Below are 24,043 nucleotides of genomic sequence, written 5' to 3' on the forward strand. Positions count from 1 at the left end.
TCTCTCTCTGTGTGTGTGTGTGTGTGTGTGTGTGTGTGTGTGTGTGAGAGAGAGAGAGACTTAAGGCAAAAGTGAAAGATTTGGATCAAAAGTGTTGTAGACCGGCGCCCTCTTCTTGAATATTAAAATCCTGAATATTAAAAAATACTTCTAAGAGAGTTTTCACACCTAGCCGTCAAGCTAAAGGCAGACAGTATAAAAGAATAAGCTAACTGGTTTTTTTTACATGTTTAAGGCATGTAAAATGTCGCAAATTTTATGAAATGTGCATGTGCTTTATGTAAAAGACGGAGGAGACAAAATACATTTTATTTAACTTACATGATAATGCGGAACTAAATTTCAATAGCGAACGTTTCTGGTCGGATGACAATTCCGTTGTACCGCGTTCTGTTTACAGAGCAACGTGGGTGACAACACTTACATGGCAGGATAGTGCATAAAAAAACTCACGTCAGTGGTAATTGTTGTTTGTATATAACAAAATGGGTAAAAAGCGGCGCAACGACGAGTCTGCTGAGTCAGACACTCCGCGGAAAAAAGAAACGATTCCGGAGTTCAATGGGACAGTTTTTAAAGCCATGCTGAAGGACCCGACCACAGCCATGAAGGGTGAGTGATAGTATGTACAAATCATCAGCTTGAAGTAATAATATTGTGTTATGCATTCAGTCAACTATGCATTGTTTTATCGGCATCCCGCCTTTGCCCCCCTCCTTTTTTCGTCTGCAGGACTGGAGAAGTTTATATCGACCGCTAAGAAGTTGCCACGGTCCGACCTGTACGATGTGGTTGAAGGTTATATTAAAATCTCCATGGAGTGTGCAGAGATCTTCAAATTGCTCGAAGGAGAAAAACACGTAGAGAGTGAGGTAAGCTTTAGTTTCTCAGCGGACGGCTCTGGCCCGGCTCACTCTTTCTGAGGTTTCTGAGTTAAACTCTGATCGTGTTTCTGTACAGATGATGCTGATTTTTGGGAGCCTGGAGGCGATCCTTCTAAGGACAGCCAGTGACCTCTCCCATTTCAACATGGTTGGCAATGCCATTGTGAAGAAGACCGTTTTCAGCTACATGAAACTCCTGCAGGGGTCTTTCCGTTCAGCAAACCACAGGTTGATTTGTGGATTTCAGTAGAGCACAATGACACTCAGTTTAAAACCATTCTGGCCTCAAAACCAATGTTGTTTCCCTTTGAACACAGGTTTATCCGCCAGTGTCTCGGTCTTCTGTGCGCCTTGGTCACCCAGGGTCCAGAAGCTGCCAGAGAGGTCTTAAGTCACCTTCACATTAACAAATTTCTGTCTGGATTGGCAAAGATGAAGGATAAGCAGGTGCGATGCAGTATTTGTCCACAGGGTTTATGATGTGCATCAGATTAGTCGTATTCTGTAGATAAATCTTTTCTGGATATTATAATTTTACAGGGTAGACCTGATGTCCACCAGGCTTTTATCCAGTTTGTGCTCTCTTTCGTGGTGTCTGGTGATAACGCAACAGTCGGACAAATATTAGAAATCAAAGGTAATATTTAGATATAAATTATAATTTATGCAGTGGACTGTCTGTGAGTAACATGTTCATTTGGTGTGTTAGAACTCCTGCCAGTGATCCTGAATACAGGTCTGAAGGAGGACCGGATGTCCACAGTCAACCTGATTTTGTCCACATTGAAAACTAAAGTAAGTACTAGTCCAGGACATTTGAGATCAGATCATGGATTTAGTAATAAGATGTATTCCTTTCTGTCTTTCTGTAGGTTGTTCTAAACAAAGCCATCAGTAAAACACAGAAAGTACGTTTCTTCACACCTGCTGTGTTGGCCAGCATCGCGTCGCTGTATAAATGGAATGGGATTGCAGATGCAACCGTGGATGATGACAGAGTAGGTCGCTTGTTGTTTTGCTGTTTTGTGTCAAAAGAAACAAAGATTGTGTCAGGTCAGTTTACTTTAACATGTCCAAGTAACGTTTTTATTTAATTACATGATATTTTTAAGATGTCGGAAAACACTGAGCTTTCTGGGATGACAGTCATCCGGGAACTCGCTCACAGTTTCCTTCTTGATCTGTGTTGCTCCCGTAAGCATGGTATCAGCTTTCATGATGTCAGCTTTGGCACAGCTGGCAGGTAAGTCATTAACATTCCAATTTCACATTGTCCTTTTCTGAGAACTTCTCATGTGGATCACTGGATTTTACTTCTTTGCAGGCCTGGTAACATTGTTTTGCTCCAGTTTTTGGTGGGGCTGAAACAGGCGACTGAGGATGAACTGGTGGCAGATCTGGTGGTGAATGTGCTGAAAGCTACCCCCGATATTTTGTCCAGATACTTCAAGGAGACTCAGTATGCATATGCTCCGCGCCTCAAAACTACTTGGCAAGACAATGTGAAGCTTCTTAAAAAGGTAACTGTTGGTGGTAAAAGTGTTAAAATAATATCTTATCAGTTTTTAGATGGTAATAGTCACCTTTACATTTCTATATCAGATCTACGAGGCCCAGCCAGAGATATCCACAGTCTTTCAAACTCAGGAGGTCATCCCTCTGCCTCGCTTGCTCTCCATGGTGATGGTGATATCTCTTCCTCCAGTCTGCAACAAGAGCTTCTTCACACAGGGCCTTATTGTAAGTGACTGAGCCTCATAAAATAAACTTATTACTGCAGTAAAGACTGAAAACTTTTTTTTTTACTTAAATGTGTCTTCTCTGATTTGACAGCTTGCCAATACAGGAGCACACCTTACAACCCTGTCGGTGGTCAATTTTATCTTGAAAAGAGCTAGTAAGAACATAGAGTATCTTTTGGATAAGTCTGTGTGGTGCAGCTCAGACCTATACACTGCTGAGATGATGGAGGATTTAGTGCAGCAGTACAGGGAGATGCTCGGCAAGGTAGGTTCAGGAAAGTGCCTTAATAAAAGCAAATGATCCACCTTTAAAGGCTCGAATCATTGTTCATGCTCTGTTCCAGATTTTGCCTGACATGACAAGCATAATTGAAAAGTGGCAGTCACTTAGCAAGAAGGAAAAAGCTGGCTCTGAAGAAAAAAAGGATAAAAGCGAAGGTGATGCTAAACTGACTAAATGCAAAGTGCCTGGTAGTAGCATTCACAGTACATGATTATTGTTTATTCCAAGTAATCCTATTTTTTTTAAAAAACCCAAAAGGATCTGAGTTGATTGTCTTGTGTGCTTTATTTTGAAACAGCTGAAGATACAGCTGAGGTCATTTTGCTGAAGGCTCTGATTCTTCAGGTCCTATGCCTTTACCAGAAAGTGGTGCCGCATCTGGTTAGCCAGTGCAAATTTGACTTCAGCAAGCTTTTAAAGGGTAATGTTTTTGGCATTATTAAGCTCCAACTTTTGCTTTTTTAAAGCTTATTTTTTCCAATAAATGGCTTTTGACACTGTTTTTTTTTTATCTGTCCAGGCATTGTGTCAGAGAAAGGAATAAAGGATGAAGTCCCCCCAGTTTTGCAGCACCACGTACTGCAGTTGGCCTTGGATCTTCCCGCAAGCAAATTCTCCTGGTTCCGTATGCAGGTAAGGAAGTTAAATTCTCTGATTTATTTTTATTTTTGGTTTAAAACACATCTATTCTAAATAGTTTTTCTGTGTTTACAGGGTGCTGCAGATAAAGATTCATCATCTGGAGAGAAATCTGTATTTTACCTGCTTCTCAAGATGTTTGTGAGCAGCAGCAGCAGCCACCTGAAAGCCTCCACACAGATGCTTGTTCTAAAAGTAAGGAGCATTTTGCCTTTTCCTCTGTGCTTCCAGTCTGCATTATATGAGACATACTGTATATATTTAGATATTTGAATTAGTGCTTATTTATTCAAGATTGGTCCACTTAGGCAAACAAACTGTAAGCATGTTATATTTTTATATACGAGGGCATCATTCCTGGAGGGATTATATGTATGTTAGCAGATATTTATCTTTTGTAGGGTACAGTTCAATCCTCCATTGAACTTTTTTAAGTTAATGAAATCAGAGCAGCTTAAGCTAAAGTCTTTTAAGGATTTTATTTTAAGAGGTTTATATTCGTGTGGACAAATTTCCTCCTGCAGCACTGCTAAAGCAATTGGTGTCCTGTGTTGTATTTAGGTACTAAAGGACACTGGTGTGTTCGAGCACACCTGGACTGAGCTTGAGCTCTGGCTTGAACAGCTGGCCAGACTAGAGCCAAACCAGCAAGAAACTGTTATTCAGTTCTTGGAGCGGGTAAGTCTTCCAGTTTTTATTTCTTCCTACTTTTCTACATAACCGTCATATTGGAGGTTGGAAAAAATAAAGGTTTTAATCCTTATGCCTGATAATAAACTCTTAAAATCTGTCTCTTGCTCTAGGTGTTGGTTAAACTGGTGTGCAGCTCCTATGAATACACAGATAAAGTGGCCAGCCTGGTCCAGGAAGCAGGTTATCTGCAAGCGAATCTGAGTAGCCAGGAGGGTGACACAGCCAGTGTCCCAGTTTCTCACATAGATGGTCAGCATTTAAATGTGGAATCAACGCTGAATTCTTTAGGGCTCAAGTATGTCCGTGAATGTTTATGCTTTTTACTTTTTCATCTCAGATGTCATAGACATGCTCGATATCATTATGGAGGCCAGTGATGGTGAGTTGGAGGAGTTCGGCCCAGCTGTAAGTGAAGATCTCATCATGCAAACCTTCCCCTTCAGTGCCCTGGTACCCGCTGCCCTGGAGGCCCGAAACAAGCTGCCAGCAGATAGTGGTAAATGATTTCTGCCTCACTTGTGACAAAGAGTGAAATCACAAATTTGCAAAAAAACTTTTAAAGCATGAAATTTGTTATGCAGTATAAGAAGTACAACTTTAAATATAGGGCCAGATTTACTAAACGGGACAAAATTGCATGTGAGTGCAATCACAGACACAGTCAGTTCATTTCAATATCAAGCTCGGAAAATAATACGTTTTCTCCGCATTAAATATCGCTGTAATTAGTACTAAACTGTGTGTCGCAAACTTTAGGAACTTAATTTGCTTGATTTAAATATTCTATTCCTGTATTTTGCACTTTGTGAAAGAATCTCCAACAAACACATTTGCAACAAAATCTCTGAGTTCCCATCTCTTGTAGTAATATTGGCAATCACTGCGCTCTCTTTGTAAATACATTGTGGGTTTTTGTTGTTGTTGTTTTTAATGCCAAAACCCAGTTTAGTGAATCTGGCCTGTAATTAATGTTTAAAAAGACATTTACCCATTCTGTTCATGGACACTTTGATTGAAAAGTAAATGTACTGTGATCTATGATGTTTGTAACCATCTGTCTTTGTGTCTCTTAGGGATGGTATATGAATACTTGGCTGCAGTGCTCTCAGATGTGCTGCACTGTCAGAGAGAGCCGCTCCCTCTCTGTCTGGCTCTGCTGCAGTACGATAAAGAGTTTGTCTCCTCTGAATGCTTTACCTCTCCTCATTCAGCCATTGTATGTTTTCATCAGTATTACTCCAAGTGGCTACCACAGCAGTGCCGTGAAGAATTGGTGGGTTTTTAGTGATACAACGAGATTGCCTAATCAGACATGGTTAGACATAATACTTGGACTAATACTCTTGTTTATTTTGTTAGTTCCGGTCTTCTGAATGCCATGCAAAAGGATTATCAGATCAAACATCATACACTGCACTGATGAAAGCTGCCTACATCCAAGGTCCAGACACTTTGCTTAAGGATACTTTTAGGAAAAGTGCAGAAGAAGCTTTAGCTTCCCTTTCTCTGGCAGAGTTTCCAGTTGCAATCAAGCAGATATTACTCTACATCAGATCAACTGTGGAAAACTTTGGACTGGTAGGTGCGCAAAACAAGCCCCGTCCTCCTCACATTGTTGAATATGCAAACAGTGCATCATTTCCCTCTTCACAGTTCTCTAAAGACGTAGGAGCTTCCGTGTTGAGGACCTTCATGGAAATACTCGAAAAGATGGTGATCAAGCTCCAAGGCTTTCAGGAGGCAAAAAACTCTGAACTAGCTGTAGAGAAATGCCAAGAAGGACCAGACCTCTTTCTGGAACTTAACCAGTCCTCCACGGTTGAAGTTAATATTCAGCAGGTTAGAAAAATAATGCGTTTACTGTGTTTTTTCAGACTTTGCAATATTCTCCTTTTTTGGAGGGAAGGATTTTTTTTTAATGAAACTCTCTCTCTTTAGATCCTTCTTTCAGCTCTTGGCTCCGTCTTCAAGCATCCATATCTGGAGCAGTGGTTTCTGGCTCTGGAGCTATCTGCCATGCCTCCTCACTCTCTAAACCCTGTCAGACTTAAGCACTTGTGTTCACTGATGACAGATAATATTCTGGTCCTCCTGAAGCTCTGTGCCCCTGTTCTTCAAGAACTAAATCATCTAGAGCTTCTGAGGAGCTACATGGGAGCTTTAGAAAGAGCTGCTCTTCAGGAATTGGTGGAGAAGGGCTCTAAACCGGCAAAGAAACACTCCAGAACTTTCCAGGGCCTCCTGTCTCTGCACAACTACATGGATTCCGGTAATTTGAGGGAAGTTGTCTCCAAGTTGCTTCTCCTCCCACACAACAGCCTCATCTCCCCCAGTAGCAGTAAGGGGGCAAATTTTGAGCTCAGCATTTACGGTCAGGCAGCTCTACAGATCCTCACAGAGTGTAAATATACGGCCTCCCAGGACCATGGCACATTTCTGACACAGGCACACCTCTTTGGTCTGGGCACCCTGCTGCTGTCCTGTTCCAAGCCTGCACTGGAGGCATTCTTGCTCCAGTTTCTATCCAGTGAGCCAAGCAGTGCAAAACTCCTCCACACAGATGTGCTGTTGCACTGTCTCCAAAGACCACTCTCAGACTCTCTGGCTATCAGCTCTCTCCTGCTGCAGAACTGCTCCACTCACCGGCTCCGGTTTGAGATGTGGTGTCTTGAACCTGAAAACATGGAGAAGCTTTCTGACCAATCGGAAGCCTTCCTTCCACTGATTAATATGTACTTACGTGTGGCAAGCAGAGAGGACCCAGCCAGACCCAAAGATGGTACGTACTGAAACAAATAATTGTTACTCTTTTATCTCGTATTGCTATATATACTAATTGAGGTATGCTTGGTTGCTGCTGTTTCATAGTGCAAAAAGACATTTTGAAAGCCTTGAAGCAAGGGTTACTCGCCAAGTTCTCCCAGTGTGTTCTGGGAAACCTGACAGAAGAGTCCGGAGCCCAGCTTACGGAAACTCTAGGCAGTTTGATAAAGCTCTCTGCAAACAGCAAGGACATCGGGGATTTGATCAACAGTCTTCCCAGTGCTCTTCAAAATGTGGACAGTTTTGAAAGGTGAAATTTATAGTCGCACTACAAAACTACAAAAAATAAATAAATGATCCTGTCAAAACTTACTTGATGAATATTCTTTGCTCTTTCAGATGGCAACTAGTAGATGTTATCAGTGACAAGCTGGCTGATTGCCCAGAAGAACAGGAAAAATGGAGGAAGTCTGTCGCCACTGCAGCTATCAAGTGTCTCATTGCCTCTTACAGTCACTCGAAAGATCAGGCTACTTCCCCATTAGAGCAGGAGCACAGCATCTTAAAAAGACTACAGCGAGTGCTAGTGGGTTTACTTCACGCATACATTTTGTAAGTTTTAAACTTTTTGCATTTCCTAACTTACTTTCTTTATACAGATATCCAAAGAAGACATCACTGCATCTGAGTGGAACAATTTTGTCAAAAATGGACTAAAGTAGGTTATCTATTTAAATCCATTTTGCTATTTAATGTTTCATAACTTTTGCTGAGTGACTGTAAAATATTCTTAAATCTTTCAGATATCGCTACAGAGATCACCACTTCCTGAACACTCTGAGCAGCCTGTTGGAAGTGATGTATTGTGGCACTGAGGTTCAAAAGGACCTGATACCTTTACCCACTCTTTACACAATGATCTCCAGCCATTCTCTGTTCCTGCCCACCATGCTGGACTCTGAAGAGGCTAACAGCTGCCAGATTAAAGGTACAATGCAATAAAGATTTTTTTTTTTAAAGATTCCAAATCACAATTTAATCACAAAAACACACATTTGTTGTCAATTTAGAAGAGTTGGTATTCCTCCTACTCTGTCTGGTGAAGAAAAGCCCGAGTGTCTGCAACATCAATCATTTTGTTGTACTTTTGGGAGCATACGGAGCTACGCTGAGTACTTCAGGTAAAACAAGAAAACCTGTTTTCTTTTTTCTTTTTTTGCGTTTTTATTGTCTTATCCTCTTATATCTTCTTCTGTTTTGCAGATCAAAAATTGTTGCTGCTTCTTCAGGAATATGAAAGAAACCAAGTCAGCCTGCTGAAGTTCCAGTAGGTTGAATTCATCTTTTTATGTTCTAAATGCTAGAAGTGTGCTTGTTTAATACAAAAACTCAGTGTGAGTTTTCAACTGCAGGTCATTGTTGTGGGGCCCAACAGCAGTGGAGCACCACAAGACCAGTAAAAGCCTGGGAGCTTCTCTGTGGAAGCAGACCAGCTCAGATGACCTGTTGGCTCTCCTCAAACCTGACAAGATGTTGCAAACTATTGCACACTTTCCACAGCAGCGCAAAATCATCCCGCAGGTTAATGTTTAACAGAATATTTACTTTTCAGATTTACACCGATCAGGCATAATATTATGACCACTGACTGATGAAGTGAATAAAACTTATTATGTTTTTATCATGCCGTATGTTAGTGGGTGGGATCAATGAGGGAATAAGTGAACATTTTGTCCTTAGAGTTGATTTGGTGGAAAGAGGAAAAATTGGCAGTTGAGGATTTTAGCAAGGGCCAAATTCTGATCCCTGGTCCCTGTTCTCCGTTCCAGCAGATAAACGTCTATAGGTCAAACTCCTGAAAAAGTTCATGCTGGTTCTGATAGAAAGGTATCAGAATGCCCAGTTTATCATAGATTGGTGTGTATTGGGCTGCACAGCTGCAGACCAGTCAAAGTGCCCACGTTGACCCTGCATGCTGTCGGGGGCACCAACAATGGGCACATGAGCATCACAACTGGACCTCGGATGGCTAGCTGCATCACTTACCTGGGGAACACCTAGCACCAGGATGCCTTATGGGGAAAAAAGCAAGCCACCGGAGGCAGCCTGATGCTTTGGGAAATCTGTAGCTGGGAAACCCTGGGTCCTGCCATCCATTTAGATGTTATTTTGGCACGTAGCACCTACCTAAGTATTGTTCCAGACCATGTACAGTTTTTCATGGAAAAAGGCCTCTTTCAGCAAGATAATGCACCACAAATGCTTTGGTTCAGGAGTAGTTTGAGGAGCACAACAACAAGATTGAAACTTGACTTGTCCTCTGAATTCTCCAGATCTCAATCCAGTCAAGCATCTGTAAGATGTGCTGGGCAAACTAGTCTGATTCATGGGGCCCCGCCTTGCAACTTACAGGGCTTAAATGATCTGTTGCTAACATGGACTCCACCAGATTCTTCAGGGGTCTGGTGGAGTCCATGCCCAGACGGGTCAGGGCTGCGCTGGCAGCAAAAAATAAGGTTATGCCTGATCGGTGTCAATTAGTGGTAAATGACACACTGCATTATATGTTTGTGTAATGTACATGTTCTTACCCTCTCTCAGGAAAGCACGGAGCCACTCTACAATAATAATAAAGTGAAAGACCTTGGGAATTTGTATGATCCGTGTTTTCTGTTGCCTCTGTTCAGCGCCATATTGCGGCCAGGTATCATATTTCACTGGTTGTCGTCACTCAGTATAATTAGTTTTAATTATCACTTCTTATATCTGTTGCGTATTTCCTCCTCTTTGACAGAATGTGTTATTGACTGCCTGAAGTTTGTATCCAGCCACGCTCTTGGAGTAACTGTAATGGCTCTGAGTAGCTATGATCCAAAGGTGAGGGCGGCAGCGTACCACGTGCTTAGCTGCTTCTACCAACATCTGGAGGGTGCTCAGTTCAGAGAAAAGAGACAGGTAAATATTAGAGACATCTTATGTGTGTGTGTGTAAATGTTGTGTGTTTGGAAACACTGACGGGCTTGTTTTTGTCTCACAGCTGCTCTACTTGATGGACATGGTAAAAAATGGAATTCAGCAACAGAATCAAAGACTCCCATTTGTCATGACCACTTACATCACCAAAGTGGCTCAGCAGATGCTCAAACCTGGTGTGTAACCCTGAAAACTTGAATATCTTTCTGCTGACATAACTCTTATTATTTACTAAGAGATGCTTTTTAGGTTGAAAGTAGGTTTTAGGCTAATCTATCCTGAATAAGAATCACAGTCATGGTTTGCACTTGTTTTTCTATCTACCGTTTCCTGTAATAACAAAAGAATCCTTGACCTTCACATGTTTGTTCGCTTTTCCCAGAGGACCACATGTACGTGGTGCTGAACAGATTTCTGCTATCCCACCAGAGTTTGGACTTCAGAAGAGTCCCTGAGTTTTTTAAGCTTTTCTACAGTTTTGACTTGGAGGTAAAGAAACTGGTGAAAACACTGTTTTTGTATTCTGGTGCCGTCTGGTGTTAAACATGATTGGTGACGCTTCCTTGAACTTAAATGACTATCCAAATAAACTCCTCTTGGATGAGCAACCTTTATCGGTTTGTTTGCTTAGCTCAGGCCTTTTTTTAGACTGTTATCCGTTTTTGTGAAGGGTTGAAAGACGTGGGAGTCGTGACTGTTTGTGTTTTCTTTCTTTCTGCAGCACAAGGTGGAACGTGAGTGGATTCTAAGCGTGCTGGAGCAAGGGATGAAAGATGGACACTGCTATGACCTGTGCAACCAGCAAGGCATCTTTCAGATCCTTTTAGGCTTCAGCAGCAGCCCTCTGTGTGATGAACACTTCCAGGTACACGCTTGTCTGTCTGTAGTTGTCACCATTTTTTCTAGTTGAGTTTTGAAGAAACCTTCATTTTAGATCAAGACAATATGTCCTAAAAAAGTTAAATCTAAAGGAAGATTGAGCCTTTCAAACTTTTGTATTACTATTGGGTGATATATTGACATTTTCAGACCAACCAGGGCCTTTATGGTTTGTTTTGTCTCACTAATCTCTCTCCTGACAGCATTTTTGTATCTGTGACTGTTCAAGGTTTGGCATGACAGCGAGCTTGTCTTTCTTGCTGATTTATGTGAATATGCTCTCACTGATATAGTTTCCTCCAAGGGCTTAGATTTGTGTCAAAATATTTACCATGCTATCAATTTCTTTCTAAGCAAGACTTGATGTCTGTGTTCTTAAATTCAACCCCTACAGCAACCAGTTTCACACGTGTATAATATGATTCTACGTAGAATAAGATTAGGATTTGCTGGTTAATTGGTTCTTGGTTGAAAACCATTTCAGACGACTCATGGTACACTCAAATGTTTCCACATTACCACGTCGTTCAAACAGTAATTTATCCATCTGTTTGCCCACTATGTTCTAGATGTCAAACATCCTGTGTCTTTAGGACATGTGCTTTCTCCTTGAATCTATTTCATAGTTACTTCTGTAATAGAAGGTTTATGGATGTACTAAAGTAGGACATGTACAGGGTTGGTGTGATAGAGGAGGATGCTAAGAATATGGTGAGATCGGGGGCAAATGAGCTGCTGTGATTTCAGTCATTTCTAGCAAACTTAAAATCTGACCCCTTTGCTGCCAGCTTTGGGGGAGTTCACTATTCAGGTGGATCTCTGGGGCCAACTTAATGCAGTTGCTTTTGCCTCTCTGCACACCCAGGAACTTATTTTGTGTGATGAGAAGGAAAGAAAACATCATGCTGTACCCGGTGGATTCAGGAAACTGTTGTTTTTGGGGCTCGAAAAGATTAGAAAATTAGTTTGCATGCAGAACAAAAGTTATTATAGTTAACTACAGCTAAACATAAAATGTAAAACTGGAAATGAAAACAAATTATAGTTTACTAAAGTAAAAATAAAAACAGATTGTTTAAAAAACAAAAACTACTGAAATAATCTTTTTGAACTTGAAATGTTTGAAACTAAAATAAAAATATAGAAGAAATATCCTTAGTTTTAGTATTAATGTTAGTTTGGCACAATTTGTTATTTACTTAATATAATTAAGTTGTCTCATGAGCCCTCGATCAATTTTTGTGACTATGGATGTGAAAAAGTTGTTTTTATTGTAATAGCCATACTAAATGCTACCGTTAGCATATAACTGCTGTGATATTAATAAAGAAAAGGACTTAAACTAACGCTGAAACTGATACAATTGATAAAAATTAAAGTAAAACTAAACATTTTCAAATAATAAAAATACTAGCGGTTACCAGTGCTGCCCCTCAGCCTCCTAGTAGATGCACCTATTGTATGAATATGAAAATCCTAGGTGACTTTCTTCTTGAGTTAACGCATTCACAGAATTTTCAGAAAACTTGACCTCTGAATTTGAGGTCGAGGTCACTGAGATTTGAACTCATACTTCACCTCATTCTCAAGTTATCGCATTCACACTTATTCGTCCCGGGTGAGGTGACGACAATACCCCATCAGCATTTGACGTCTGAGGACTGAAAACTAACCTGAAACAAGCAAACCCACTCTGGAAACCTATTGAAGCTAAAATGAATTTAAAAAAAATTTAAAACAAGATAAAAACTCACTAGAAAATAGAAAAACTATAACAACTCTGTGCAGAATGGACTACACATTACTCAGCTATTACTGCGTATAATGAAAAACACCAATAATAAGATAGTTATTCATTACACTAGTAGGTTATAGAGCCAAATCCTTCACATAATGAAGAAAGAGATCAGAAAGTACCACCGTAAAGTTCTGAAAACGAACACATTTTTGAGGATAAGGTGCGTGATTCTCTGAAATGTACACAAACAGGAAAAATAAGAATATCACGTACATGTATTTCTCACTTTTTAGGCACAGATCATCAGGGTGTTGTGTCAGGCTGCTCGTGTGACCAAAGCGGCGCATAACCTCACCAAGACCTCTGGGCTCCTAACCTGGATAATGCAAATAGTTGAAAAAAGGTGAGCCTTAAATTAAGGTTTGCTGTTAAATTTTGGTTCTTTATTTTGATATTTAAATTTTTATTTTGATATTTTAATGATGATTTTCATCAGTTACATATTTGTTACATATGTCTGTTTTTAATTGACAGGAATCTGGATTGGCAGCTGCTGTGCGCCATCATCGATCTGTTTCATGTGCTGTGGTTTACGGCCCTCGGGCAGAAGGAGAAGCAGGTGGATGAAGCAAAGACCTCCTTATCTGCTGAGGAGAAACCTCAGAGCTTTGTGAAATGTCTTCCTCCGCCACTCATCAGTGAATTCTTATGTGTGGCGTCAACTATCACGAGACATCTCGGGTAACGTGTCTCATCCATCATTCAGGGCTGTTAGAAAGTCCACACCTCGGGCACTTTACCCAAAACTTTTATTCACACGTGCAGTGATGAAACCTAAGATGTCCAGTAAATGTTAACTGTCTTTTGATGAAAGATGTCATTGTTTCATCTCCTTCTGACAGGTTGGGTTTGAAGGCTGCTCAGCTCAGCTTGTTTCTACAGACTCTTTGCTCTGTGCTGAAGCATCGTGCGACTGCTCTCCATGTAAGCAAACAGGCAGACCGGCTCACGCTCCAGCCACAGCCTCTGTCCTGCACCGAAGCCCTCGCTCTGCTTCACTGCTGGGCCTCCTCGTCCCACAATACAGAACTTCTTACCCAAATACAAGCCTTGTCAGAAAAGCACAAAGTGAAGGAGGTGATGGGTGAGTGCTTTTAACAAATTCTAACATACAGAGAATCTTGTACAGTTGCCACGGTAGTCTTTGATGGACACCCTCCAAGCCCATAATGGAAAAGGAGATACTGATCATTTTTCAACCCTAAACAAGCCTTATTTAAACAGCTAATTAAAAAAACTACCAGTTGAAACTTAACAGCATGAACATGATAAACATATATGAGGTGTTTGAATGAAACTAACTGGTATAAAAATGTGGTATGACCCACTTTGTACCCATGTTTGCAGTTGTGATTAAGATACTTTGTAATATCTTTACTTTGTGTAGCTTTGATAACTACTTGCTATCTCTAAATAGTAGATACTTCATATTTGATATTTATATGGTTTTATGAATGTGCCTGATTTGCAGCCAAACTCAGAAACTTGGCCTTAGAGTTAAAAGTAAATGCAAAGGAACGGCTGACGAAAGAACAGCAATAAAAATCAGGCTTAACAAGTGTCATGTTTATAAAGAAGTGGAAAATTTAGAGTTTTGTTATTTTGCATTGTCACATTGTATATCGTTTTGTCCATATTCCTCTTTAGGGATGAGAAAGGATAAGGCCCGAGTTAAGAGCTCCCTTTCCCACGTCTATGTGCGAAAAGAAAAGTTGGCAGAAGACACAGAGACCGAAAATGAAGATAAGAGTCTTCTGACAGAGTGTAAACTTTACCTCACCAATATCTTTGTTCACTGGGAGCCTGCTTTCCAACTCTGTGAACCCCAGCCAGCTCTGCCAACAGACAAGCTGGATCCCAGCTGGCTGGCCAGGATTACTGCGCACCTGGTTACAAAGTGGTCCCTGAGGTGCTTGGTGGAGGACGCGTATGATGAAAACAGGGCAAAAGAATTCTTGCTCTGGCTTGAAAAGGCTGTGATCAAACACACAAAAATTGTGGATGTTGTACTGCTTGATCTTGGCTTGAAAGCGGACCTCCTTCGGCTCTACCATCAGGCCTTTGAAGCTCACTGTCACTCCAGCATTTCAGCAAGAGCAGAAACCTTACAGCTTTTCACCAAGATTATGATCTCCTTGCTAGAGATCCAAGGCAACCTTCCAGAGCTGCATCAGGCAGTTGTCTCTGCTTGCATCCCAGAGGCCACACATGATCAGACTAGACTTGGTAAGAGCCTGCTACTTTTTCCAAACCCTCATTCTGAAATTGTAACTGATGAGTTATCTCAGTTAAACAAGTGGGATGTAGTGTTAACATATATAGTATGAAAGGATTTAAAATTGAGATTATTGTCCCGGTCCCTAGATGTCACAATGCTGCTGCTGCTGCTGCTGCAGGAAAGTTACATTAACAAACATAATTACTTACAAAAGATGGAAGCCCTGGCAAAAGCATACTGCTTTTACACTTTTGGTAATTACCAGAATCGTTTATTTTGTCATTTTTAATCTGCCAGTATGCAAAATATCTTTAACTGAAATGATATTTTTAGGACTTAAATACAATTATTGTTATTAGCCATGGCTTTTCAAAATTACTGGTTTATAAAAGGGAAGGAACAATAGTAAAGCACATTTTTATATTTTTATTAAGATGATAAATTAGAGTTGCTTACTTGCATTCCAGAAGAGAAAAAAATAGTTTTATTGGTTAAATGATTAATTTCTGACTCCTCAGAGAAGCTCAAATGTGGGAATAAAAATGTTTGAAATTCCTCACTTGTCCTCGAAACGGTGAAATGTTGAGAACTCGCTGAAAAGGAAAAGGAAAAAGTTTGCACTTCGTGGTGCTGCATGGTCTTTGAGACAAACAGGGAAATACAGAAATTATTGTCACAGTGAGGTCGAGCATGCCCTGAAGTCAACTGCTGAACTGGTATTCACGAAAAGGCCCAGAGGAAGAAAATGAAGCAGAAAATGAAAACTTACAGAAGTGGATGTGAATCAACTTAAGATTTTAAGTACTAGAGACAGAAGGAAACCAGTGTTGATCTTCAAGTAGAGATAAATGCTTCTAGATCAGTCTGAGAAGGTCTCCACAATTACCTCCACAATTTATTCAGACAACTGAATAAAGAAGACTTAAAAGGAAGAGTAGCTGCTGGTATAAAGACATTATTGGGGCCTGTAAACATCCAGAAACATCTCGGATTTGCCAAAGAACACAGATGGTAGACTGTAGATAACTGGAAAGAGGTACTTTGGAGAGACGAATCTAAGTTTAAACTCTTGCACAGAAACTGTTTGGCTCATATACCAACAGGACAATGACCCCAAGCATACTTGAAAGCTGTGCAGAAACTATTTGACTAAGAAAAAGGAATTTAGACTGATGGTCTGATCATGTCAAAGTCCAGACTTGAATCCTTCAGAGATAGTTTGCACAAACAAAGAGAACAGCTGGAAACTATTAATTTAGTAACAAAAGAGATTGCAATGCCAGCAAGAATGACAACTCCTGTTAGGATCAAAGGATTTTGCCTAATAAATGGCATAATATTTAGTTTTAAACACGTTTTAGAGATTTCTTAAATATTCTTTTCTTTTTTTTGACAGGTGGTCTAAGAAATGGTTGAATATTCTATATTTGGTGTTTTTTAACAAAATGAAGTTATGAATTCAACTGTATATTCTCTACATTGATTAGATACTCTGTATTTGCCACATTTGTCAAAGCATGAACTAAAAAAAGAAAGCCTACAGTAATAATATATATTGTCAAACATATTTTAATCGTGATGTAGAATCCATCGTACGTAAAAATATACATTTAAATATAGAAGAAAATAGTAAATACATGTTTACATTTTCTTTTTCAGTATCTTTAAAGTCCCAAAGTGACAATAAGTTTTAATAGGTTGTTTTGTAAATGAGTTTGATGTCTTGTTTTCTTGTTTCCAGAAGCAGGGTTGTCTCTGCTGTCACTGTACATCCATGAGGTGTGGAGTGGAGCCACATCGGCTGATCTCTTCCTGTCTCATGTCAGTTTGGTGACCGGAGCCAAGTGCAAGAAAGTGAAATCGTCCCAAAAGAAAGTAGACATAAGAGCCATCTGTAATGACATCATCACCATGAAGAGTTGAATATATAAATTATATGTGAACACTTAATGTGTTCTTTAAAATAGACCAAATGAGACTTCACATACTTCTGTTCAGCTGCATTTATTTCCTGTAAATAGACTTAAAATATTTTGTAAACTTTTGTAAAACCGTCTTGTCATAAAATGTTGATTTACAAATCTGTTGTCAATTTGAACGTTATTTTAAACTCATTAACCTCAAGTGTGCCTGCAAGTGTGTGTGTGTGTGTGTGTCTTCAATCACCGTTTTTTATTTTGAAATTTGCTGCTTTATTATTCATTTTCAGTCCAGTCCTTGTACCTGATATTTTTATAGGAATATCTTTTGTTAAGCCACCTAATTCTGACCTATGAATCATTCAAGTATAAAGAAAATTCACTTAATGATAAACTAGTGTTGTCTAAACATAACAAACAACTTGACAAAAGACTAATTTTAAATTGTATCTTTAAAAATAATTGGTACTTCTGGTTTTGTGCGTATTAATTGTCCTTATATTGGGAAGTCACAAAGAAGGAAGAGCATGTGGATGGAAGCATAACTTATGTTAAGCTATGCTTTGTTTGCAGGTGGAATTCTTGACATTGTTTCCTTTAGTATAAAACTAAGGACATATGTATCAAAATAAGACATCTAAGATTTTTGTTCATATTTTTATGTAGAGTACTGTCCCAAAGTCTTGGGCCACCCCTACACGTCTTCATATTTTGCTTGCAAGGAATCAGAAATCTAGTAATTTTTAGTCATGTTCATGCAAAACGGGGGGAAAAAAACAACAAATGACGTGACGCAGGACCTGTGAGATGCATTTAAACCTTCAGTTTTGTTCATCTACTGCTCACCAAGACCTTTAGAAATAGTCTCAGTGGAAGGGTTGCTGGCAAGAAGCCATTCTTAAGGAAGGAAAATGAAGTGAAAAGGCTGAGGTGTGACAAGTTACACAAGAACTCCTGAAAATCGGTGGCAAAGGGTCTTATGGTGTGATAAATCCAAATGTAAAATTTTTCATTCAAACCATTGTGGAAATGTACGGAGGAGGTACAACAGTGGGTGTCTATAGCCTTTTTTTTTTTTTTTTTTTAAGTGGAGGCTCTGTCATGGTTTGGGGCTGCCTTTCAGCCTGTGGTATTTGACATCTTGTCATTAACACAGTAAAGTACTTTTAGAGTTTGATTGGCAACAACTTCATTTTTCAGCATGACAATGATCCCAAAACACTGAAAAAACACAATGAAAGTTGTGGATTGATTTGGACCTCAATGAAGAGCTTTAAATGTTCTTCAAGAAGCTTGGAGAACCATTCCTGAAGAATTCTTAAAGAAACTACAAAAAGTCAGTCATACAAAAGGTGACTTTAAAACTTGTTAGAACTATACAAAGTCTGTTTTGCCTTGTATACTGTATGTCCCTGTATGTTTACATGCTCCCATTTACCTAGTAAAATGCAAAGAAATGAGAGGTGGCTCAGAACTTTTCCAAAGTACTGTATGTACAAATTTTGAGCAGAAAGTTTTGGGACTAAAATGAAAATGGAAGGAGCAAAGCTGCCTAATATACTCTCGCTGTCCTTGTTCTTATGTACACACACACACACACACACACACACACACACACACACACACACACACAGTGGTTTAAAGCTCAAAGCAGCTGTTACGTAACATTTTTTTAATGGTTAAGGAAGCCTTGAACTTTGCAGTGATCTTGCGAGATGTTAAGAATGATGGTCACTTCTTCTCATTTTAAATTTCATTAGTGCTGTTGCACCTTATCATCACATTTTGAATTTGAGTCCATCCCCTCCGTTTTTCACTATGTTCTCATAAAGATCGAGTCTCTAGTGAATTAGTTGACGTGTGATTCCTGCAAAGACAACAAGACAATTTTAAGTATGAGCAGCCCTTTAGGGATTACGCATATTGAAACGCATATACATGTTTCAGTTAGAAAACGCACTTTAAAGGCATTAAAGGCAATTGACCTTTATACTTACTTTGGTAGGTTTCCACTGCGAGACAGTAGATTCAAAGTGAGAAAAAGACATGCCACAAAGGTAATGACGACTACCCAAAATATTATAACAACGGAATCTGGGAGGAGAATAGAAAATGTGTTATCTTCGTGTAATAAAAGCAAGACAGAACAATTATGTAAAGCGTTAAAATAAACAACTTACATTTATAGTACTTTAACTTTCTCTCATCCACAATCACGGGATCCAGGTAATCATAATAGTATTCATATATAATCCCGCTGGTAGAGTTCTCCATTCCAGCCATCTGAGAGGGAACGTGTTACTGTCTCATTCACAAAAATCAGCTAAAGAAAATAATAGCCATTTACTGCTATTTCTACCATGAATCGTCTTAGAGGAATATCCGTGAAATCCTCACCCGCGTGTGTGTTTAGCGATTCAAGTCCAGCTGTTTCTTCTGTCAGTACTACTCGTTTTGTATTTTAAAGGCTGGATGCAGTTTGCAGGTTTGGTCACAAGGGGGCAACATAAAGCCATTCAAGAAATGCGGCATTCTGGTTCTGCGCTCGATGTTTTTAAGTTCCATGCACTTTATATTTTACCTATAAATGTAATTGCTATAAGACACAGGTGTCGAACTCCAGGCCTCAAGGGCCGGTGTCCTGCAGGTTTTAGATGTGGCCTTGATGCAACACAGCTGATTTAAATGTCTAAATTACCTCCTCAACATGTCTTGAAGTTCTCCAGAGGCCTGGTAATGAACTAATCATTTGATTCAGGTGTGCTGACCCAGGGTGAGATCTAAAACCTGAAGGACACCGGCCCTCGAGGACTGGAGTTTGACACCCCTGCTATAAGAGATTTTGTGGATTTTATTCTTCAGACACCCCCATCGGGTGGGGGGCGTGGGGCGCCAGCAGGAATTAATGGGATCTCATGGAGCTCTAACCCAGCAATTGAATTTTCATTGTGTTTTCAGATACTATACACTTAGAATTTTAGATTCGAATTAGTTTTTGTTTTTTTTAGGGACGTTACAGCATCATGAGTCACTTTACGATATCCGACATTTTAGTTTCAGGCATGAAGCTAGCTGCATTGAATTTGTAACAGCAGCCTCCTCTTTAAACAAACCAGTCCCTTCTTATCAAATCGTGCACTTTTCTGTCGTTGGTTTAATTCAATTCTAATGTCTCGTTATCGAATGGGTGCCATCAAGGAAAGGCATATAGTCGTAAATCCAGAACTCGTCATAAGACTGTAAGAATTAGCAAGACGCTTGATGAGATAAATCGATAAGCAAAAGAAAATTCCCTAAAAGAAAAAAATAGCTCCACGGTGTCTTTTATTTCACACAACATTGATACGGTATTAACCAAAATAAAATGTGTCTCGCTCATTTCAGCCGCTTAACTCCATGTCATGAGCGCCGCCTGCTGTGCTTCGTGCTGAATTACAAACAACTTCTTGATTGGCTCTGGTCTTTATAAAATCATTGGAAATTAAAAAAAAAAAATCAGTATACTAGATGCTATTTTTAACAGTTTGCTAATAAGTACATATAATTCCATCTTTATTTTAGTTATGTTAAAAAATAGGAGCAGACATGCTGAAATATGTAGAGTACACAGGGACTTAAAGAACCCAGCTCTAATAAGTCGTGCTGAACTTATGACACTGGAAATTGTTTGATTGTGGACAGTTGTTCTCGTCTATAAAGGGCACTAGGTATTCACACTGACAGTTTTGGGCACATGGTCGTCATTCCAAAGGTTTTCCCATAAACTGCGACTTATCTAAAGCCGGGCCAAAAGTGCATTACCCCACAAGACAGGTTGTGGGAATTTCACCTGTTACAGTTGTCACTTCTCATCGTCTACTGTGGATTCAGTCATAAATTCCCTATGAACAGTTTAACTCAGAACAATACTCATTTTGCCTTTGCATGATAGGTCCGAAAATCAGTTAATTTTAGTAAAATGCTTCCAAAAGTCATCCAAACGATTTTTGTAGAAACATACGGAGACGCCAAATTTTCCGATAACTGTGAAGGCAGCATTACCTCGTGACATCACAGGCGCTGTCTACAGGGTGGAACCGTTAAGCTAGCAGCAGTTTTTAGCTTAGCTGAGCTTTGGTTAGTCCACGTCGAAAGGAAAATAAAGCTTCCCGATGCTCGTGGTTGTTATGCTATAGTTAGGTGAAGCTGCGCGTGGTTATGGTCAAGGTAAAGTAATCAAATATAAAGACTAGTCAGTTGGCTTTCAACATTAACCAGTCGTTATGGATGCAGTGAACGCCTTCAACATGGAGGTAAAGTTTTTTCATGTTTTACTTAAGTCCCACGAGCCAAAAGCAAATATAATGCCAGAGCTAACGAATGCCAGTTATTTTCTTATTTGACACTTAATATTAGTGATTATTATTTATTTACCATGGGGACAATGCCAGCTTAGTGTCCAGTTGCAACGTAAACATTGTATCTGCTAAGCATTAGCTTAACTGTAGTTTGATGCTAGTACGTTAATCCTAGACGGCCTTTGAGTAATCATGTAGCTTAATTATTAACTTAGCCCTACTCTACTTTATTTATAAAGATGCACAGGCCATCAATGATTGTTGTAGGGACATACGCCACTTTTGTAGAATTAGTGAAATACAGCTGTCGTTAACACATTAGCCTAAAGGTGTTCGGATATTTACTTTTGCTTCCAACGAGTTAAGCAAGCAAAGCTTTTCATAAAGGCTACTGGATTATTTAATGTTTTGTATACTTGAAGTGTGTTTATTATCAGCTCACTTAAGTAACACTTTTGAGTTGTGTATTCTTTAAATTTGTTGCAGCTTTAGAAAACTCAAGTGGCCGTTTATGTGATGTCTTGCATATTGTTGTGTCAGCGTTGGTTTGTTGGTGAAAATTAAGTATTATACTAAATTAAGTACTATACTAAAGCATAGATATGATTAAAGAGTATTAATAAATAAAATTTAACAATACACAGTCATGTTGGAGTAAACTTTCTGTACAAAAAAGATACTGAACTCTTTACATTAATGTAAAAACTGTAAAAAAGAAAAAAAAAGATCAGCACAATTTCATAGATGGGAATAATTTGGTAAAATTTTAAAAAGCTACAGACCTGAAGCCAATGTTAGAGAAAGTCTTGTGCTGTCTGTCCAGTAAGTGGTGCAGAGGTTAGTCTACAGAGGATTTAAATATGATCATTTGATTGACTGCTGTGTCAGCACTAACATCACTATCTGCTCAGAAAGTCCTACTGCCAGATTCACTCACACTATGGTCAGGGAAGTGTGAGTCTGGCATTGTCTCTGTGAAAAAGTTATATTACACTCATTGTTGTCTCTGGGTTTTAATCACCTCATCAAGCTTGTATTTATTTTATTGTCCCTGGACCTCACATTTACCATGATGATAGCTTAAGCAGACCTGATATTTCATTCTCTGAGCTCTCCACTTAGATCAAATCCTGTAACCTTGCTGTCACCATGAGGACGACAGTCTTCACTTTGCTCAGTAGAATAACTAGTGTGATCAGCTGGTAAAGATTCTCCATTGTTAACAGTACACTGAGAAGAAACCCCAAAAGTAGATTTGCAAAACTTGACTTGACTAGACTTCCATAAAAGGAAAATCAACTGTATCACTTTATATCCAAATAAATTAAAAAAGCAAATATAAGAGAACTGCTGTAACAAGCTGCCACTTATCACAGCACCAGAGGGGAAAATATAAATTTTCAAACTTTTATTAAAGACTTTTTTTTTTGTTTTTTTTTTTTAGTTTTGAGGTTTTCCTGTTACTGAATGGTCTATTTGTTGCTACATTTGATTATTATTTTGTCCTTTTGTTTTATAAAGGACACCACATATCTAGTATAATTGAATGCCAGGTTCTCTTTTAAAATGAACTAATTTTACATTTTTCCTCTTTCATTACCTCTTAGTTGTTCTCCATGATTGACATGAAGCCGCCAATATCCCGTGCTAAAATGATGTCTGTAACAAAATCAGCCATCAAGGCTATCAAGGTAAAGTGAATTTTATTGTTGGATACCATCATGCATAATGAGCAAATATTTAGAAAAAAACCCAAGGTTGTGGTTCTTACACAAAGAAACTTAACAAACAAACACTGTAGGTTTATGTGTATTAACTTTCTGATTTTTATTTTTTTATATTTTTTTTAAACAAAATGCTTCAGTTGTGTGTGTGGTAATTAATGATAATCATAATATCTTAAGTGTAGAGACTTTATATACACACATGTATATCTCTATTAGTCTATATCTGTGCCTGTGTGTGTGAATAATAATAGTAATAATGATATTAATAAAAACATCAGGCAATCACTATGAGCAAACGGTTTTGTCATAGGTCTGGGGAGGTGAATATTATTATTCCACATATATTTTAAGCATATTGAGTTTTCTACTTTACCCTATCAGAAGTTTTGCTCTTGGCAAAATGAGGTGTCACTTGTTTTGGGGTTTTTTTTGTTTTTGTTTTTGAAGCTTCAGCTGAGAAGAGTAGTTGAAGTGTTTGATGACTCTTTCGACTGATTACAGAAATCATGCAGTAAATGAGAATTTTATTTTTTTTTAGCACAAAACAGCATGTTTTTATTTGTCTTATGCTACCATTTTGATAGTCATCCTGTGACTGAAATATTTTTTTTGTCTCATTAGCTTTACAAACACGTTGTCCAGATTGTTGAAAAGTTCATTAAGAAGGTATGTATTATTCAGCCGTTTAATCTTTACTATGTTGCCAAGTTTAGATAAAAGTGCATTTTACAGTTGCGGACTGTAATTTCTTTTGTTTCTTTTCAGTGCAAGCCTGAGTTAAAAGTTCCTGGTTTATATGTGGTTGATTCCATTGTTCGCCAATCACGCCATCAGTTTGGTGTTGACAAGGATGTATTTGGTCCAAGATTCTTGAAAAACTTCACAGAGACCTTTCAAAACCTTTATCGCTGCCCAGAGGATGACAAGGTACTTTGTGTTTCAAGTAATTTATATAAGTACAATAAATGCTTTAAAAAGAATCTCATAGATTTTTCTCTCTCTCTCCCCCCCCCCCCCCCCCCCCCCCTTTTTTTTTCAGACTAAAATTGTCCGTGTCCTTAACCTGTGGCAGAAGAATGGTGTGTTTGACATGGACATCCTTCAGCCTCTAATGGATATGGCAAATGGTGTTATTGCACCTCGCCCTGCTGTGGAAGGTAGTAGAACTGGTAGTGGAACTTTGGGCAG

General features: G+C 39.0%; 2 protein-coding genes across 3 annotated transcripts in view; both read left to right on the forward strand.

Moving 5' to 3' along the window:
• Positions 1 to 390: 390 nt before the first annotated feature.
• On the forward strand, positions 391 to 16,953 carry urb1 (URB1 ribosome biogenesis homolog). Of its 2 annotated transcripts, none has more exons than XM_085243975.1 (39): positions 391 to 612; positions 733 to 872; positions 961 to 1,112; positions 1,202 to 1,331; positions 1,425 to 1,521; positions 1,594 to 1,679; positions 1,757 to 1,882; positions 1,997 to 2,127; positions 2,209 to 2,404; positions 2,487 to 2,624; positions 2,718 to 2,891; positions 2,971 to 3,064; positions 3,208 to 3,330; positions 3,430 to 3,542; positions 3,624 to 3,743; positions 4,110 to 4,226; positions 4,352 to 4,490; positions 4,579 to 4,737; positions 5,315 to 5,514; positions 5,601 to 5,819; positions 5,895 to 6,080; positions 6,180 to 7,020; positions 7,110 to 7,314; positions 7,404 to 7,590; positions 7,664 to 7,722; positions 7,808 to 7,992; positions 8,075 to 8,185; positions 8,268 to 8,331; positions 8,417 to 8,585; positions 9,606 to 9,708; positions 9,799 to 9,959; positions 10,042 to 10,153; positions 10,360 to 10,466; positions 10,699 to 10,842; positions 12,888 to 12,997; positions 13,129 to 13,335; positions 13,497 to 13,738; positions 14,302 to 14,880; positions 16,614 to 16,953. In XM_085243975.1, the coding sequence occupies exons 1-39, from the start codon at positions 486 to 488 to the stop codon at positions 16,793 to 16,795; spliced, it is 6,735 nt and encodes a 2,244-aa protein (XP_085100101.1). In that variant the 5' UTR covers positions 391 to 485; the 3' UTR covers positions 16,796 to 16,953. The 2 variants fall into 2 exon arrangements, with proteins under 2 accessions (XP_085100101.1, XP_085100102.1); XM_085243976.1 differs by having other exon boundaries at positions 16,617 to 16,953.
• Positions 16,954 to 20,844: 3,891 nt separating this feature from the next.
• Positions 20,845 to 24,043, forward strand: part of LOC146560121 (SR-related and CTD-associated factor 4-like) — a 28,328-nt gene continuing 25,129 nt past the window's right edge. The window contains exons 1-5 of the mRNA XM_085243977.1: positions 20,845 to 21,083; positions 22,736 to 22,819; positions 23,477 to 23,521; positions 23,621 to 23,782; positions 23,895 to 24,012. Coding sequence (XP_085100103.1) covers positions 21,054 to 21,083; positions 22,736 to 22,819; positions 23,477 to 23,521; positions 23,621 to 23,782; positions 23,895 to 24,012 — 439 coding nt within the window. The 5' untranslated portion in view covers positions 20,845 to 21,053. The remainder of the gene's footprint in view (positions 21,084 to 22,735; positions 22,820 to 23,476; positions 23,522 to 23,620; positions 23,783 to 23,894; positions 24,013 to 24,043) is intronic.

The sequence above is a fragment of the Mchenga conophoros genome, linkage group LG14 (genome assembly GCF_057382185.1).
Source record: "Mchenga conophoros isolate Kocher_MC1m ecotype Shallow Benthic linkage group LG14, M_conophoros_male_GT1.1, whole genome shotgun sequence".
NCBI lineage: Eukaryota > Metazoa > Chordata > Actinopteri > Cichliformes > Cichlidae > Mchenga > Mchenga conophoros.